Source organism: Zeus faber (genome assembly GCF_960531495.2).
Source record: "Zeus faber genome assembly, chromosome: 6".
NCBI classification, from domain to species: Eukaryota; Metazoa; Chordata; class Actinopteri; order Zeiformes; family Zeidae; genus Zeus; species Zeus faber.
Genome location: NC_137201.1, coordinates 5,222,961 through 5,241,416, shown reverse-complemented (window position 1 = coordinate 5,241,416; position 18,456 = coordinate 5,222,961). Strand labels below are relative to the sequence as shown.

The 18,456-nt window shown below is 41.3% G+C and overlaps 1 protein-coding gene across 4 annotated transcripts in view; it reads left to right on the top strand.

Annotated features, from left to right (window-relative positions):
* Window positions 1-296: 296 nt before the first annotated feature.
* Window positions 297-18,456, top strand: part of wwp2 (WW domain containing E3 ubiquitin protein ligase 2) — a 71,321-nt gene continuing 53,161 nt past the window's right edge. For 3 of the 4 annotated variants that reach the window (XM_080002595.1, XM_080002597.1, XM_080002594.1), the window contains exons 1-5: window positions 631-689; window positions 1,908-1,987; window positions 5,683-5,839; window positions 6,736-6,857; window positions 9,899-10,036. In XM_080002595.1, the coding sequence (XP_079858721.1) occupies window positions 667-689; window positions 1,908-1,987; window positions 5,683-5,839; window positions 6,736-6,857; window positions 9,899-10,036 (520 nt within the window). In that variant the 5' untranslated portion in view covers window positions 631-666. Of the gene's footprint in view, window positions 336-630; window positions 690-1,907; window positions 1,988-5,682; window positions 5,840-6,735; window positions 6,858-9,898; window positions 10,037-18,456 lie in introns of those variants that run through there. The other variant, XM_080002596.1, reaches the window with a different exon arrangement.

Here is an 18,456-nt window from a genome sequence, read left to right as displayed (position 1 = left end):
GATAGAGGGAAATGTTGGGGTTGCAGCAGCTCAGATCAAAATAATAGGCAATAGGAATGGGAATAAAAAAGCAATAAAAATTATTTAAAATATACATGTGAATGAAATAGAAAATTGCGATATATATTAAACCAATATAAATTAAACCTTTTTCAAAACCTTTTGGTCTTTAGTTCCCATTTCAAAACATTCATTCCAGCCTCTTGTTTACCATTTATCGGGCGTTCTCAGCCCACAATGCTTTGCGGCCCATTTATCGCGCGTCACGTGGTATAGTCACTGAGGCGGAAATGAAAGTTAACTAGCGACAGCCGCGGAATACAGCCGGAGAAAAGGTACGATAAAAACTGCCGACGAGCCTTAATCACCGGTGTCAGTAGATGTTGGGTGTTCGTGAAGGGGTCCCGCGGTTGTCGTTGTGTTCTTTACACCTCCCCACCCTTCGTGGTGATTAAAAACAGGGTTTTATCATTGTGTCCTTTTGTCAGAGCCCCCCCCCCCCCCCCCCCCCCCACTTCCCGGAGCTAGCAGGCTAACAGCTAGCTCCAGCTGTTTAGCGCAGAGCGTTTAAATGTCTTGCTCGTCAACCGTGTTTGTGTTGGTGTCAGTGGGATTTAAATATGGAGATAACGAGACGCTAAACCAGGCATCCGCATCTCGTAGGCTATGAAGAATACGGCCACCGATGTGTGAGAAGCTACATTCTATGCAGCTTGTTGTAATAACATTGCAATAATCTAGACATTAGATATTGTAATAACTACTAGACCTACTACTATCAGACCTACTCACCCATTGTTACACATGTCCGTATTAATATTCATACAGACAGAATACATATTTATTCATACTGTGTACATATTTATTCATGCATATGTATATACATCCTGTACTGTATATAAATATCCCATTTATATTTATTCCCACGGCCAATCCAAACAACTATACTGCCACTGCCATAGCCTATTAATTTAATATATCCTGTGCATAGAACACATTTTGTATGTTCTGTAGATTGTGTATCCATTTTGTGTGCCCTACAACAACAAGCCAAACAATCCCAAGACATATTCCCTGATTATGATTGATTTCCCGAATCAACAGATTCTGATCGTGATTCAGATCTTGTGAGATTGCGTAAAAGAGATTGTGGTCGGATGCCTTTGCCTTTCGTTTTGGTAGTTTAACCAAAACATCTGTAAAATAATGCTTAACAGTCTAAAAAAATACAATATATACAGAATAAACAAAATGTTGTTATTTGCACCACATAAAGATACATTACAAAAAACGGCCATGAGATGGGATATATGGCAGTAAGACAGTAAAGTATTGACTGGTTATCGAAATGAATATTTCAGTGCATGATGAATAATATTTATACAACAGTATGCACACAGCTAATAACTGATTATTCAGTAAACTTAGTAACTTATTACAGTGTTATTGAAATATATTGCACTGTTTAAGGCTCAGGTGTGTGTGTGTGTGTGTGTGTTGGGATGTAACGTCACACTGGTACAAATGGAAAGGATGTTGTACATGTGTGTTTGACCAGGGCCAGTGGATTCTTCATCAGCTAGTTTAAGAGGCATTTTACTTATGTGTAAATGTTCAGAAACCCATGAAAGGCTCCACGGAGGAGAATGAATACTTTTTTCCTCCAATGCATTGATTTGTCTCCAGTTAGTTGAGTACATCTCCAGCTACGCTCAAGGAACATGTGCTTCCTTCATGGACCTTCATGGAAAAAAAAAAACAGTTCATTATCCCTTAATAGTCCCTATATTATATCATTTTATGAATTGTATGTTGGTTAGCATATTTTTTATAATAAAGACTTTGTTATATTATTGTGACAGTCATTTAATTTGCGGCACCATGTGTTGGTCTGTATGTTTTTACAGCTGTGATGTCATGGCAGCTGCCAGCGTGACCAGACCTGGCAGTGCCCAGACCACTGAAAAGTCTCAGTTGACCTTGAAAGGTAACAACCCTGTTAATTTCCAAATATATATTCCTCCGAACATGGACCACTACCGTTTTTTGTACTGAACATCGCACCACATTTATTTATTTTTATTTTCTTTTTAAGTCAGGAGTGCAAAGCATCATACATTTCTAAGTAAAGCAACTTGAGTTTCTGTTGTCTCTTTTAGTTTGTTTTGTCGAATGTCCCTAAACTACCTTGTTTTCTGTCGAGGGGTTGCAGAGGAGAACCCAGTTTTTACACTGATTCAATTGGTTGAGTGATTCAGTAATTATTTTTTCATACGTGGAGAGAGAACAAACCATAAATGTAAATAGTGTCTAATTCCTTCCCTCTCCATCGAGATGCTCTTAATGAAGAGCTTCATACAATATCACTACATGGAGGGATGGTCCTTGGAAGCTTGCACCTCCAAGGACAGCTGTCTGTATAACTACAAAACTGGAATTGGAACTTTTCTTCTCTAGGTTTTTAATACATTCTTATTTAAATTCTGCTTTTAATTCAGTTTTTTACAGTTATCAAGAATAAAATAAAAAAGAAATAACCCTGTCCCGCGTATGGTATTCCTTCATTTCCGGTGTCGCTTCTCGCAAGTATTTTCGTGACAAAACGTAGTTTTGAGACCAGACAGACTCGTCGGGGATCAATCCTGGTGAAAGACCTTGTAATGTGTCGCCGTCTTTCGCCGATCAGTCATGTATTGTGAAACCACAACAACTTCAAGATTCCCGATTACAGGACTACAACACTTGAGACTTTAAGCGTGAACTGTACAGCGATCTGACGACTTTGAAAGTTGTGTAGTGTGGCAACGGCATATGCTTTATCTCCTAACCTGCTTCGTTAGAAAGCTAGCGCGAGCTTGCTAGGTCAACAGAAAACACAAAAACACGAACAATTCCTTTGCATTGACCCTTATAACGACCTTACTGTCTGCACTTGCAGTGTAGAAGATCAAGGAACAATTTTTGATGTGTTCTTTCGTCACTGGCAAACATTTACCTTCTAAAGTTGAAGATACACTTAAAAAGACGTTAGAACCACAGGAGAACATTGTCAGCAGGATACTCAATAAGAACTCTGCAGTGAAAGAAGCACAAACTCGACAGTGAGAGGTGGTGGAAGTGGCTTTGCTTTACATTAAGATGAAAAAAAAAAAGTGAAATCAAACTCTGTTATTTATTGACAGTACCCATATTTCCTCAAATAGTGACCAGGGCTTTTATTTACCTCAACTACCATCTGGGTACTGTGCTCCTCAAAATAAATACATATAAAATAAACTCACATTATTTTTTTTCTTCAGAGACACAGGGACGCACAGTGGACCGGAGATCACTCTCTCCATTACGCAATCCACTGTTCAGATCCAAGGTGGAACGTCCCTTAGTTTAAGATGTTGGAATCATACAAGTAGAAACAAATGAAAACAATAGATCTATAATAAAAACACAGTAAAACCTGCACAGGAACCTATCGCAACAAGGGGAGGTCTCAGAAAGAGAAAAAGACAAAGAGACAGAGTCTTGGGCAGAGAACACCGCAAGAACCCAGATCACTGTGTCAATTTGTTCTTATCTTGTTCTGAACGCGTCTTTTTGGTCAAAAACGTATTACTCCTTTTTAAGCATACCTCTACCGTAAGTGCTTTGAATCTGTAAACCTGCACTGGTGGACATCCTCTTAGCCTCTCTCTGACTCTTCCAAAACCCAGCTAATGAGTTTTAAGAAAACTGTAGTTCATTCATTCTGGTCGAGTGTTAATCCCTTGATGCGAGAGGCAGTACAGTGTAGAAGTGTCTGTATGCCTTTTACAACACCTTCAAGACACGCACAGAAAGATACTTGTCTAGGAAATACACAAGTGCTTGCAGTGTAAAATTGACTGTCCGTAGTACCTGCTTGAAATAGCATACAGTTTGGAGATGTATGGAGAAGATGCACTGTGGATTTGGCCACGGCAGAGGTCTCTGCCGGTTTACCCCTCCATTATATTAATTAAAGTGTTGACTTTCAAACGCTCTTGTGGGAGGTTCTTTTATCCGAATACGACCTCAGATCAGACGAGACAACCCGCTTAACTTAAGCATATCAGTAAGCGGAGGAAAAGAAACTAACCAGGATTCCCTCAGTAGCGGCGAGCGAAGGGGGAAGAGCCCAGCGCCGAATCCCCGCCCGCCCAGCCGGGCGCGGGAAATGTGGCGTACGGAAGATCGTTTTCCCGGTGTCGGCGTGGGGGCCTGAGTCCTTCTGATCGAGGCTCACCCCGCGGACGTTGTGAGGCCGGTAACGGCCCTCGTCGCGCCGGGGCGCGGTCTTCCCGGAGTCGGGTTGCTTGGGAATGCAGCCCAAAGCGGGTGGTAAACTCCATCTAAGGCTAAATACTGGCACGAGACCGATAGTCGACAAGTACCGTGAGGGAAAGTTGAAAAGAACTTTGAAGAGAGAGTTCAACAGGGTTAGGGTTCATGTCTTGCTGCAGCTCCAGCACTCACCGCCGCATCTTCTGGCAGACTTTGTCCATCCAGGACATACGGAGACTTAAAAAACAGCAACCAGCAAAACCAAAACTAAAAATACACAACTCAAGTCTTCTCATAGTCTGTTTCTTCTACACTGTACCAGAAATGCAGAGGGACTTATTGTTTGTTCCGCTCAACCAGACTTTCATGAGTTCAAAGATCATCGTCGCAGTTTATAGTTTTGAGAGTTAAAAATTTGCAGAAGATAATCAATATTTATCAAAGTTTATTTTTAGGTGAGACACTGAACTGCGAGGCTTGCTTTGGTTTCAATGTAGCAGGATGTTCGCTTTCAGGTTGTAACAAAGCACCTTTTTTTTTCCCCTCCAACACAAGACCACAACATGATTCACACCGCTGTACTGTAAATTCTCAACCCCCTCCCTCTTTTTTGACAGTGGTTGTGTAGATCTATCCTAGTCCAATCCTAGTCAGATGAGTACGTTTCTTAATGACCTCTGTCCTTCATTGTTACTGAGCTGTTTGTGTTTGTAGTCGAGTCCAAATATTCACGGAAAACATTAAAACTCAACCTTGGATGTTTGCCTCACCTCAGCCAGGGGGCGATATTACACCTACCTGTTGCCTTTGCCCCTGCACTGTTACAATATGGCCTCCATTATGGAATACTGTCAAGATAAAGGCCCTCAAGTGAACCGCATTAGCCTTGGCTGTGACACTGTACAACTGTTTTTAAAGGGTACACAATAGATTAGACATTCATTCATGATGTTTTACCCTTTCTCTACTTTGGTTAAGAAAGATTTCTTTAAGGCACACCTCTATTTTCATATATATTTTTTTACTTTATGTAACTCCCCTCAACCCATATATTGTCTTGTGTCTAACAAGGAAATGGTTGTATTGCCATAGCAGTATAAATAAAACACGCAGTGGCATTTACATTGGTAACTGTGCAAATATTAATATACGTTTAGGGCGGATAACATATTTTAGAGGAAGTATTTTGATTTCAGCACAAAGAAATGCAAGAAATGTGTCAGAGTTTAGACAATCCTACCAAAGGTTGCCCAAGATTGTATTGCTTTTACCTAAGTGTGTGTGTGTGTGTGTGTGTGTGTGTGTGTGTGTGTGTGTGTGTGTGTGTGTGTGTGTGTGTGTGTGTGTGTGTGTGTGTGTGTGTGTTTGATTCCGATTCCGTCCCAGTGGTCTCGGCCAAGCCCCAGTCACCCAAGCTGCCCAGCCGTCACTCCAGGCTGAGCTCCTTTGTGGAGGTGACGGCTGACGGCCTGACCAGTGAAACCAAGAAGACGGGCAAGCGCAGCGGCCACCTGGAGCTCCAGTGGAATGAGGACCTTACCCTGTGAGGACCACGTCCACATGTGTACAACACAACAAACACCTTTATCCCGAGTATCTTGGGGACACTCGGGATAAAGGAAGGAAAAACACACCATAACGACTGACCATAGACACACAGTGTAGTTCATTATCGCCTGAGGTGTGGTGATAAATCACTTTGTGTATATGTCTCCGTATTGTATTTGTATGTCGATGAAGAGCACTTTGTAGAACCAATAAGTAACACAACAAAAACATAACAGCATAACAAACACGCTCCCAAATAGTTTTCCTTCAACATTCTGATTGTATGTGTGATATAAGTTCATGTACTGACTTTAACCAGAAGCTATCATGGTCGCTGTTTGTCGGCAATTGATTCTTTTGAATCTGGAAAATGTACTTCTGCTCATTCACCTATGCAAAATCTAAAGAGCTTCATTGTGATTTACAAAATGGTAATGTGTAGAGAGGAATGTTGTGCTCTGCTATTATATACTTTATTAATCCCCAATATAGCAGGCATAATAATAATAATAATGCAATAAAATAAAATAGTAAAAAAGAAAACGAACACTTAACGTTCATTTATAAAGAAAATCTACCAATATACCCTAAACCTAATGATAAACAAGATATAGCTAAGATAACAGAAAAACAATAAAAAAAAGGATAAAAATTTAAAAGACCACAAAAATAAAAGATGATGTCCAACAGTGAAGCAGAGAGTTGAATGTGCAATGAGCCTATAAAACAACACCAAATATTTTCAGTAAACATGCATACACCGCTGTATTAAACTTCATATTATGGAGGTTATGAAAATGTTTAATTTTATTTTTTGTGTTAATCTGATTTGATAACGTTTTGATCTATGGAGTCTTGTACGTTGAACCTGTGTCTATGTGTGTGGCACAGCAACGTGACGCCTCAGAGCCACCTGGACCTGAAGCTGTGGAGCTGCCACACCCTGAGGAAGGAGCTACTGGGCAGTGCCACCATAGACCTGCTGGACACACTGCGGACACACGATGGCAAGAGTGAGGCTTCTCTAACACACACACACATACAAAGAAAGAACGTCATATTTTAATAAGAAGCGTGATATTATGCCAAAGATAAAGCAACAGGAGTAAGGGTTTTTCTTTCAAACACAACACACACCTAAGGGTCACTTAAGGGACATTTCGATATATTTTGGAAGCTATGACTTATCAAAAATTTAGGTTGGAAACCAAAGTTCTGGGAAATCAGCCTTTAAAGTTTTGGAAGCGTTTCCAGACTTTTGCAGCACAGAACACACATTTAGAAACACAAATAGTGCTTTAAATAAAACATATCACCAGGGGACAACAATTCCCAGAATGCAACTGGTGAGGTCCTCCCAGTCATTTGAACTCTGGGAATTGCTGTTTCCTGGGAGTGGCAATATTCTGCGATTTCTGCGATATTATTGAGAGCACCTGCCATCCTATTCTCATAATCCATAATAACACGGAAATTACATTTCACGGAGAAGTGAAATTTGTTGCTTCTGGTTGTTATTTGTTGTCCTTTATTTAAAACATTGGTTACGGAAGTGACGACAGCTCTTCTTTTTTGTGTCCTCTGAGCCAGCATCTCTGGCGTCAGCACAACATGTTTTTATCACACGAAGAAGACGCAGTGTTTCATTCACGAGTTGATACACTTAATAATCTTATTTTATCAGAACTGCTTCACATTCTGACACTGATCACTCGGAATATCGAAGGATGATCTTGATCTACATGTTTGTATTAAAGGAAACCGTAAGATTGCTGTGTGTTAAACAACTTGATGAGTGAGTAACTAAACTAATGCTGATGGAGCATGTAGCCTTGACTTTTTAATATTTATCTATATCTATGTTTGGAAATCAAACTCAGTTTTGAAAATACGTTGAGCGATAGAAAACAACTTCAGGGGCATAAATCTGCTATAATTTAATTTTGGACTAAAAAATAAGAATGTTTCCAATGTTTTTCACTCACTGCCAACAGTACAGTGCTGCGAAATGCGGGTTAGGACGTGGTGGTTCACATAAAGGTATCAAAAGGAGTCATGGCTAATCGAAGGTTTGGATATCTGAAATGATGTTAATGATTGAGGGAATATTGAATTACATTAAAATATTACTTTATGTTTAAATCAGGGACTGGGATTTTGGATTGGATCAGGGATTTGAATATAAATATTGTTTTCTGTAAATATAAACATTATTCAACTAATTAAACAATAGAAAATAATGGGTACTTTATTGATCCACGAAGCGAAATTCACACAGCAGCTTGCATCTAAATAGGCAGTAATAATAACAAGGTAATTATAATACAAATAGAAAATATAAAATGGCAATATGGCAATATTTTTGTCATTTAAATAGATCTGAAACAAGGCCACAGTGTGTCTGGTGATTCAAGATTCAAGATTCAAGATTTTTTATTTGTCGCATACATATACATACTTCCATACATATATGCAGTGAAATGTAATGCAACGCACCCGGTGATAGCACACAATATGTCCTAGGAAAAAATAAAAAATATAAAATAAAATAAAATAGGTGAGCTATATATTATGTGACAACACATTAACAATCTTACCAAGATTAAATCTTATCTTACCAGTTTAAATACTGCCATCAAGGGGGGTTGGGGGGGGGTGTTCATTTTTTTAATTGATTTGCACTGAGACAGGAATGGTCTGAAGATTTGAGTGTCCTGATGACCAATTCTCTCACCGTGGGAATGCCCACTTCAGAAATTGCTTTAAACAGTACAAATCTGTGTCGGTTAGTTATAGGCTGACGTGCAACTGTTTCACTCCAAAGATGAAGTATATTGTAAATATATGTCCTGGCATATTTTGGAAATCTGGCTCCAACAACAGTACAAGCGGTTCAGTTAGGGGGGAAAAAAGACAACTTGGATCATACATAATACAGCATGTCCAGGGACCACTATTTTAACCCTTACTTTCTGGATTATTTCCCTGCAAGACCATAAAAGTTAAATAAAGTGTTGGGTAAAAAGATATCACTCACTTACATGGGACATCTCACTCCTAAAAAGTGCAAAAAAGTGACATGTCTGCTCGCATAACCAACCGTGTAATAAACTGCACGTTTAAAGTTTTAGGGATCTTATGGCAGTACAAAATGGTTGCTATAATAGTTCTGGTTTTATCAAATAAAACACATTTTTTTATTTGTATTAGTTATAGGGTTATTACAATACCATTGTTTTCTGCAATAGTTTTAAGTTTATTAAAAAATTTTTAATATAATGCAGCCGTGTTGTAAATGATTCCCAATCAACTTTTAATTGACTTCTCTTCTCTCTTATGGGGATCCACATGACTGCTGGGCAACGTTAGCCGTTTTGCGCCCAGATCTTGCCACTGAAGCTCTTGAAAATTTAAACTCATGATTACAGTATTAGGAGGGTTTTGTTTGTCTGTCCGTCATAATTTTTTTGTATAAAATAGTTTGTCTATTTTGTACAACCGCTTGTGCTTGTGTTTCTATCTACCTTTCTATCTGTCTATTTTTTTCCTTTCCTCAAGATGCTATACTACCTTATCTATCTATCTTTCTGTCTATCCATGTATCTATCTATCTAGGAATACAGAGCACTCGTGTTTTTCTTTTCAGTTTAACATGTGACAATAAGAAGTAAGGATGCAGTGCCACCACCAACTGAACTGAACTTAAATTGTCTCTATTTCTCTCCATTCCTTCCACTTTCTGTGGGTTTTTTGTACTTTCTTTTTCATGCTCTCATTCGTTCTCTTTCCCCGTCTTGCAACCTCTGCCACTCAAATTTTCTCTCTCTGGTGCTCCCCATTTTTACTATTTTATGCCCGCCCCCCCCCCCCCCCCCGCTCTTTTTCTCTTTTTCTCTCACACTCTCTCATTCTCTCACTCCCTGTTTCTCTCTTCCCCAACCCTCACTCTTGCTCCCTCCATCCCTCTCTCTTTCTATCTCCCTCTGTTTCTCTATCTCTCACTGTTTCTCTTCCACTCTCTTAACCCCCCCCCCCCCTCTCTCTCTCTCCCCAGTGGAGAATGTGCAGCTGAGTCTGGTGCTGCAGACGGAGAACAAAGGCTCGGTTGTGGCAGGAGGAGAGCTCAATGTGTGTCTGGACGGCCTGGTTGTTGATCTGGGCTCCCTGCCCAATGGCACTGCGGCAACAGACAGTGAGTCCCGCCTGTTGGCCACGCACGCACGCACGCACACACACACACACACACACACACACACACACACACACACACACACACACACACACACACACGCATGAAATGTACACACATACACAGCCAGGTAAGAGATGAACGGAGAGAAGCACTCTCACATAGGGACACACAGTTTCCAGTGAGAACCTGGATAGCTGTCAAGGGTTAAATTCATATTGGACTATTTCTTATTATCTCACACGTTCCCTTTCACTTAAATGTTTATATACACACACACACACACACACACACACACACACACACACACACAGTATATGCCCAGCATACAAGCATAGTTCATAGTAGTTTGTGTGTCGTCCTGTGGTCCGATACAGATCGCTTCGCAGAGATCCTTACGGCGTTATATTATGCTAACTACTTCTTTCAGATACAGATTTTTGGCTTTTTGATTTCGAGGCCCCACTCAAGACTTAATATCTGACCAAATCCATGCAGTTTACTCTTGCTATATGACTTTGGCAGTACTTTTGTTTGCAGCTGGGGGGGGTTCTTGATCAGCGTATAGCCTAAACCTGTTGACCTGAGCACCTCTTCTCTGTGCGCAAACAGACGGTGCACAGAGTCCACAGTGTTTCTCTTCTGAATGGACACAGGGGCTGCTTGTCAAAGGTGGAGTGTGTGCTCGTGGGTGGGGGGGCAAGATCAGCTGTGACACATGCTGCATAAATGTATCTTTGTGAGTGAACTGGGTGCCTTTTTACTTTGATACCCGTTCAGACACAAGTAATTTTTTTTGATACATGTTTTATTTATTTCTTTGCTTTAAAAGGAAAATGGGATTTAAAATCCAACAGAATTTCTGTCACACATTGAGCCGTGTGTGTGTGTGTGTGTGTGTGTGTGTGTGTGTGTGTGTGTGTGTGTGTGTGTGTGTGTGTGTGTGTGTGTGTGTGTGTGTGTGTGTGTGTGTGTGTGTGTGTGTGTGTGTGTGTGTGTGTGTGTGTGTGCAGTTACTCCTCACTTAACGACCGAGTTCCATTCCTAGAACCAGGTCGTTAAGTGAGGACCTGCGTTATTTCACGGTAAGCGGGTGTGGCAATTGCAAACGCTAGTTAGTGAATAGTGACAGACTGCGGGAATGAGACTGAGAACGGTGATGCGTGATGAGATGCTTGTCGCTGAGACGCCACGCACAGCCGCGGTATTGTACGCAGAACACAATACAGACTGATCCGAGAGCTGTTCGTAAGTCCGAACAGTCGTTAAACAGGTAGGTTGTTATGGGAGGAGTACCAGTGTACGAGACGCTAGGGCTGAAGGTAGTACATTCAACAGAACTACTATGTTCTTTTGCTCATACACACACATGCACACATATATACTTTTCACACACACACACACACACACACACACACACACACACACACACACACACACACACAGAATACCCCAGACATCGGGGAGCTTTTGTGTATTTTTTATTTTCCTTTCTGAAAATTGCATAATTGGGACTTATTCCTTGCAGCTCTGCAGTAAAATCGCCCCCTATGATCCAAAACCTGAGGAGAGATGGTTAAAGGTGTGGGTGTGTGTTCGGGTGGGTGGCTAATGGGGGAAGGGGGTACGGAGTTCAAGGCAGCATGAACGACTAACATGTGTGTCTTTGTTTTGCTATACTTGTGAGGACCACGCTCTCCGATTTGACTATTCTTTGGTTTAAAAGTGCACTTGGAACATGGGTCTTCACTAACCGTGTGTGTTTACTCGGACTTCACTTTTAGTGTGTGTGTGTGTGTGTGTGTGTGTGTGTGTGTGTGTGTGTGTGTGTGTGTGTGTGTGTGTGTGTGTGTGTGTGTGTGTGTGTGTGCGCGTGCGCGCAATTTACGTAAAGTCACAGGTTAGCAAATGGCGGTCTCAGGTTTGCCCTTTGAGCTCTGTTTCTGGGAGAGGTGTGTTTGTGTGTGTCCTATAAGTGGAAACGCACCCGTTTCTTATGCGCTCAGTCCTCTGCATGCACACACATGAGCAAGTGATTTACATCTTAAAATGTGTGTGTGTGTGTTTTGAGGGGGTCAGAGTGTGTGTGTGTGTGTGTGTGTGTGTGTGTGTGTGTGTGTGTGTGTGTGTGTGTGTGTGTGTGTGTGTGTGTGTGTGTGTGTGTGTGTGTGTGTGTGTGTGTGTGTTCCCGCTGCTGCTGTTAAGGCCCTCTGTGTTCTCACACTAAATGCACCTCTGTGAGGTTGAAGGTTTAGCTCATTTCCCCTGGCAGGTTTTCTGACACAGGCACACACACATAAACCGACCTTTGTGGAGAAAACCAGAAGCTACAGGGAAAAAAACAAAACTCATCTCTGTGCGGATGTGGACAAACACACCTTGTCCCAGTTAGACACAAACACACAACCAGAAAGTACATGCGCGCACACACACACAGACCAGCCACTGACAAACACAGAGGTCCTGTATTGGTGTGCATGTGTGCATATAATCAACACACCGTATGCGGAGAATAATTACAACTCGGTTAACCGTATGAGAGCGAAACCTTGCCAAAATATGTGGGGTTTTTTATGAAGAAAGAGGGTGTTTTTTCTGGCCAGTGAGGCTGTGCCTTTAGTCACTCCATAGATTGGGTAATTTTTGGGAAATGCAAGCCTCTGAACGTTTTTTTTTCGGTTGGTATTTTTTCGTTTTTTTTGTGTCCCAATCCCTTTCTGCTTCTGTCATTAGATACTGTTTTCCTTGTCTCTCTTCACATGGATGCAGCACACAGCCGTACTGAAGGTGGATCAAGCGAGCCGCATATCATCTATTTATTTTACAGTCTAATAGATGAGATTGGAAATAGGGATGCTCAGGTACAACTTTTACATAACTGATAGTCTTAAACTTTTAAGTGTCCTCTGGTGGCGAGTTTCTAAATGAGAGACATCAAACAGGCTTCTATGTGTAAATAAATTGGGAAAATACAGTTGGAGATTCTTCTGGTTGAAGATTACCCTGCTTTAAAATCAACCCTGAGGGACTGCACCATCTACAGGTCGAACGAGGGTTATTGCAGCTGCCGTGTCGATTTGGCTCAGATAAGAACCACTTGGCGCTAGTTTTAGCCAGTTAGATCTAGCAATTGCAAAAACCTGTGTTCAGCCAGCCACGGTGCGCTGTTGTCCCTATGGTTTGAATTAAGGGCTTTAGTTAATATTTGACATGTTTTAATATGGCTCATATATATTTTCCCATGCCAACGCGCCATTTTCACCTTTAATGGGACGGGCATCCGATTCCAATAGCCGGTGTTGTTACACACCAGCTCAGACCCGAAGGCACACATGAACCCTTTGTGTAGGCAGGCTCACTAACACACCCACACCACGACAAAACAATGACAGTTTTAGATACATTTTGACACACAGCAACTCCAATGCATAAATGCACACTTGTGTTAGCGATGACATCATTCTGTTGGCCAACGCCCGAAGTCCTCTCCACAACGCAGTTCCTCGCCAAAACCCCAATGTGTTTTTACCATCTAGCTTTGAGTCGATACAGAAAATGAGCTCTGCGGATAACACGGGCTTAGTATATACATCAACTTGTTCAGCCAGGGCAATATTCCCCCGCCAATACCAGTTTTATGACTTGAATCCCAAATGCAACATTTGATTGTATTTTACATAAAATTGTAATTGTATGCTCAAATGAACTTGTTAGCAACTTTTTTTTAAAGCTGATGAAGGCTTTATATTTGGAGGGAAATTCTTTACTGTTGACTCATGACTAAAATAATCCTAACTAATTGATTGTGTCTATAAACTCACACTAGACTTGCATGTTTAAACACAGAGACACAAACAATCACAACAGCAATTGAATGTAGTGCCAATTGAAAACAAAACCCCAAAACATTTATTTGGTATATAAATGTTCCTATTTACATCCTTTGCGCTGAAAAATAACTCACAGACGGGTGGCTCAACCGGATAAGCGTGCGTACCATATAGGTAAAACGCCTGCAGTGTTCGAATCCAGCCTGCGGTCATTTGCTGCGTGCCTCTCTCTACCCCCCATTTCCTGTCTCTCTCCACTGCTCTCTCCAATAAAAAAAAGTGCTCAAATTTTTTTTAAATAAAATAAACACTTGAGACTCGCAGAGGCGCTTCCTCAGAAATTGTTTGGGTATGAGATGGTTGTATTTAGGTACAAGTGTGGTGCCGTTAAGTTAAAGATCTGGGAGGCTGTTCATTGCATTAACAAAGAACAAGTCATTAGAATGATAATTCGTTTTCTGAATGAGGTACTTGTTGAATCTCACATGTGTCAAATCAATTTTGCCCAAAACGGTGCCTCGTATTTTGGTTGACAAACCGATTGTGTCACGTTCTCATGTTTGCGCAAGAAAATAGAAAGTAGAAGAAGATTAATGCTAAATAGGATACATAATGATTACAACAAGCTGGTCAATCCTTATTAAATCGACTGACTTGTCAGTGGAACAGGTTGTAAAATAGGAGAAGTGTTGGAATTACATGAGAACAAATCAATAAATCTGTGATTTATAAAAAGTACAAATTAACAAAGTCAAAGTAATGTGTATATACACTTAAAACTATGCATTCAATTACTTTGTTCGTGTTAATGTGTTTGTAGACATTAGTTTTATGATAGTGCTCAGTCATTTTCAAATGAAAAAGCAAAAGTCCAAAGTAAATGTTGATGATTAAAAAAAACACTTAGCGGGACAAATGATGGTTGACAATAGAATTAGCCAAATGCAGACAACAGAGCAGTTGTTCGTTGGATGTAAAGATGAGGGGGTGTGTGTGTGTGTGTGTGTGTGTGTGTGTGTGTGTGTGTGTGTGTGTGTGTGTGTGTGTGTGTGTGTGTGTGTGTGTGTGTGTGTGTGTGTGTGTGTGTGTGTGTGTGTGTGTGTGTGTGTGTGCGCGTGCGTGCGCGCGCCCAGTGACGAACTCAGGGAAGCAGCCGATGACACAATGGTTTCTCCTCAACACCGCTGTTTATTTTTCTGCATTCACTGGGCCCGCTCACAAGAAGCTCTTTCATAGTGACCGTGGGGGTGTATGTTTGAGGATGTCGTACTCCAGGTGTGAGTGTTTCTGTCCCGTGCGAGCACACACATACACACACCTTGTTCTACTTCATGAGTAAGAGTTAGTGAGTGATAATGAACAGCATGCTATAGCACATTCGGTTTCAGACACGGTTAGGAGGGAACATGCAGTCACACATTCCCTCACACCCAACCAAGACCGCATGCTATGGGACACATGCGTGTGTGCACACACACACCTCCTCAGCCCAAATAGTGCACAAGGTTCCGCAATATTTACAGGAATGAATGGTCTCTATTAAACCACAAGCTATGCTTTCATTGCCTCATGGGTTTTGCGTCTATACAGTATGGGTTTCATTATTAACACTTTACAGCATGAAAAAAGACGAGGGCCTACAATTCACCACAGATTTTCTCTCCGTCTCCCCAGAGCTCTGTATAGCTTTTATTAATTCCACAGTAGACATTGTTCCCAACATCGACACTCCGAGGAGAAAAAAAAAAGGGGGGGGGGGGGTCGGGGTCGGTTCACCGTGTTTCCCACAGAATTATGTGTTCTGTGGAGCAAATCTTTTTATTTTTTTCTAAAGATGTTCTCTTTGGCCCACGTTGGATAAGAATTAATTCCTCGCTACCGGAGGGTTTGCCTTTGTAAGCAGCTTTCTGTTGTGACGTAGAATAATTTATTGTCGGAATTTAGGAAATTGAACAATTTTATCAGGTAGTCTTCTTTCTGGAGAGAGACCCTGAGAGCAAATAACATGTATATTATCTAAAACCTACTCATCAACTAAAATGCAATTCATGTTAGAGAGCTAGCATTCGCGCAGCACGGGGTGTGTGTGTGTGTGTGTGTGTGTGTGTGTGTGTGTGTGTGTGTGTGTGTGTGTGTGTGTGTGTGTGTGTGTGTGTGTGTGTGTGTGTGTGTGCGCGCGCACCAAAGGGCATTTGCCTGTAGTGTTGCGGGTTGATTAATAATGGCTGAGGTTATCAGCGGTAATCCTTGGTTGCAAGTAAAAACAAAAATATTTTCAATGGTTGAAGGGAAGTTGGGGGGGGGGGTTAAGTAAGAGTGATTCAGTTACTTTATTTTTATTCAATTAACATCCAATATAGGCTATTAAAATTGTGCGGGTGCGGTCATCATTTACATTACATAATTTAGCTGATGCTTTTGTCCGAAGCGATTTACAGTAAGCTAATTTTGTCACAGTATCCAACCACTGTATCTAACAGTCATATCCAGTGAAACATTCTCTAGAAAATAGTAGCGCTAGAAGAGCTGGAGTTTTTTATTAAGGACAGTATGCTAGACAGTAAAAGGGAAAGAGATCCTCATGGGTTAGAGTCAGTGCAAGTCAGTAAGTAGTGCATTTTGTCTTGCTTACAATAACATAAACTTGATGTAATTTACCAAAAAGCTCTAATTTGTCCAATCACATCTTTCCACAGGACATTCTCCCAGAAAGATTTTGGCTTGTACAGTTGTGTTTTAGCAAACTCCGGCTGGGCTTTCTTGTGTCTCTCTTGTCATGGAAAAATTCAACCACCACCACAGGTGGTGGTGGATATGTGGGATGAGATAGTTCAGGTTAAACAGAAAATACAACAACTGACACTTGTTCTAAGTTTATTGAATAGAATATTAATCAGCGGGGAGAACTTTACAGGTCACACAGAATAGCAAAGAGCATCTCCCTCGAACCAACTTGCTCGAGGGTTTATAACAACTACGTCACATGGACCGTTGCTTAGGAGGGGAACATTGTATAGATCACATAGCAGCAGGCGTAGTCTGGTTTCCTGTCGAGACCATCTGGTGGGGTACATAAGTCAGACAAGTAGAGGCAACTTCCCCCTTAGTTGAAACTGCCTTGTGACCTTGTCCTGCAGTACAAAATGTTCTTGTTGTTAGTGAAGCAGATATGGGGTAACAAGCAGGCATACAGTTAGTTCAATATTTTACCATTACATTCTCACAGCAGTGGGGTCCTCCTGGGTCTCCTACCATAGAACCCCCTTTCATTGAGTTTGCAACGGATGGTGTGAGTTGAAACGGTTGTACCTTTTGTCCGAAGGTCAGCGTGCATCTGTTTTGCAGTCGTCCGAGGTCCTTTCTCCACCATTGAACAATCCTGTGCTGCAGCCTTTGGTCAACTTTTCTCTTGCATCCTCTTCCAGGGAAGTTGGCTACAGTACCATGGGTACCAACTTCTTTAACATTGCGCATAGTGGATACTGGAACATCAATGTCTCAATGGAGAGACATTGTTGTCATTGGGATGGACTTGTAGTCTTGAGTTTGTCCATGCTTGGCTACGATCTTCTGTCTGACCTCCTCAGATAATCTCCTGCTTTTTTTTCTTTTCTCCATGTTTAGTGTGGTACACGCAGTGACATTAAACAGCAGAATGAGTACTTTGCTCAGTTTAAACTGGTTGAATGAGTGATTATTATATTTCAGGCACCTGTTACTCACCATAGGTGAGTTCAAGGTGAATTACCTGCTTGAAATCCAATTAAATCCAACTTATAAAAAGGTGCCAGTAATATTGTCCAGGCCATTTTTGGATTTCTGTGTGGAATTGGATTCAGAATTTTCTTCAGCTTTGTTTTGTTCCTCTGCAAACAGATGTGTGAATACGAAAAGATGTTTTTAATTGTACAAGAAAAAAAATGCAATGCCATTTTCGGCCATGTCTTGTATGTATTCAATATTCAAACGATGCAGGGATTTAAATACAGGCGAGGCCGAAAAACTACAAGATATTGGAGGCACACTTGTTATTTAATTACTGCCACTTTACGGGTCGTATATCAAGACGAGTCCTCATTGGACTTTGGTTGCCGGGGGAGGGGCTGTACGATCCTGACATACAGGTAGTACAGCAGTGTAAGCACTGGACGATTTGTGTCTTGTCTAAATAATAGCAATAAAGCAACATTTTTATGTAACTTTCGGTATTTGCGCCCCTACAGTTTCTGAGTGCATTTGCACTTTTACACCACTGTCCTAGAACTCAGTCCGGTGTCTGTAAAAATTTGAACCTTATCGGTCATGTTTCAATAACAGTCTATTCCTGTTTTATCACTTGCACTGCAACCCTGAAATTATCCGGACATTACCCATAGGAGCTGTATGTGTGAGGGCAAATGTCCGAATCAGTTGGACCGGTGTTAAACTAGACATTGACCAGCCAGCACCCTAGTACAAGTCTGCGGAATGTCCAATTGAGCAGTATGCGGGAACGGAGCAGGTAATTGTCCAGAGAATTCACAGCAAGTGAGTGGGCGTGTCGCGTGTTGGTGGTGTCTCTACCATGTGACTGGTGATGTCATCAACATGGCC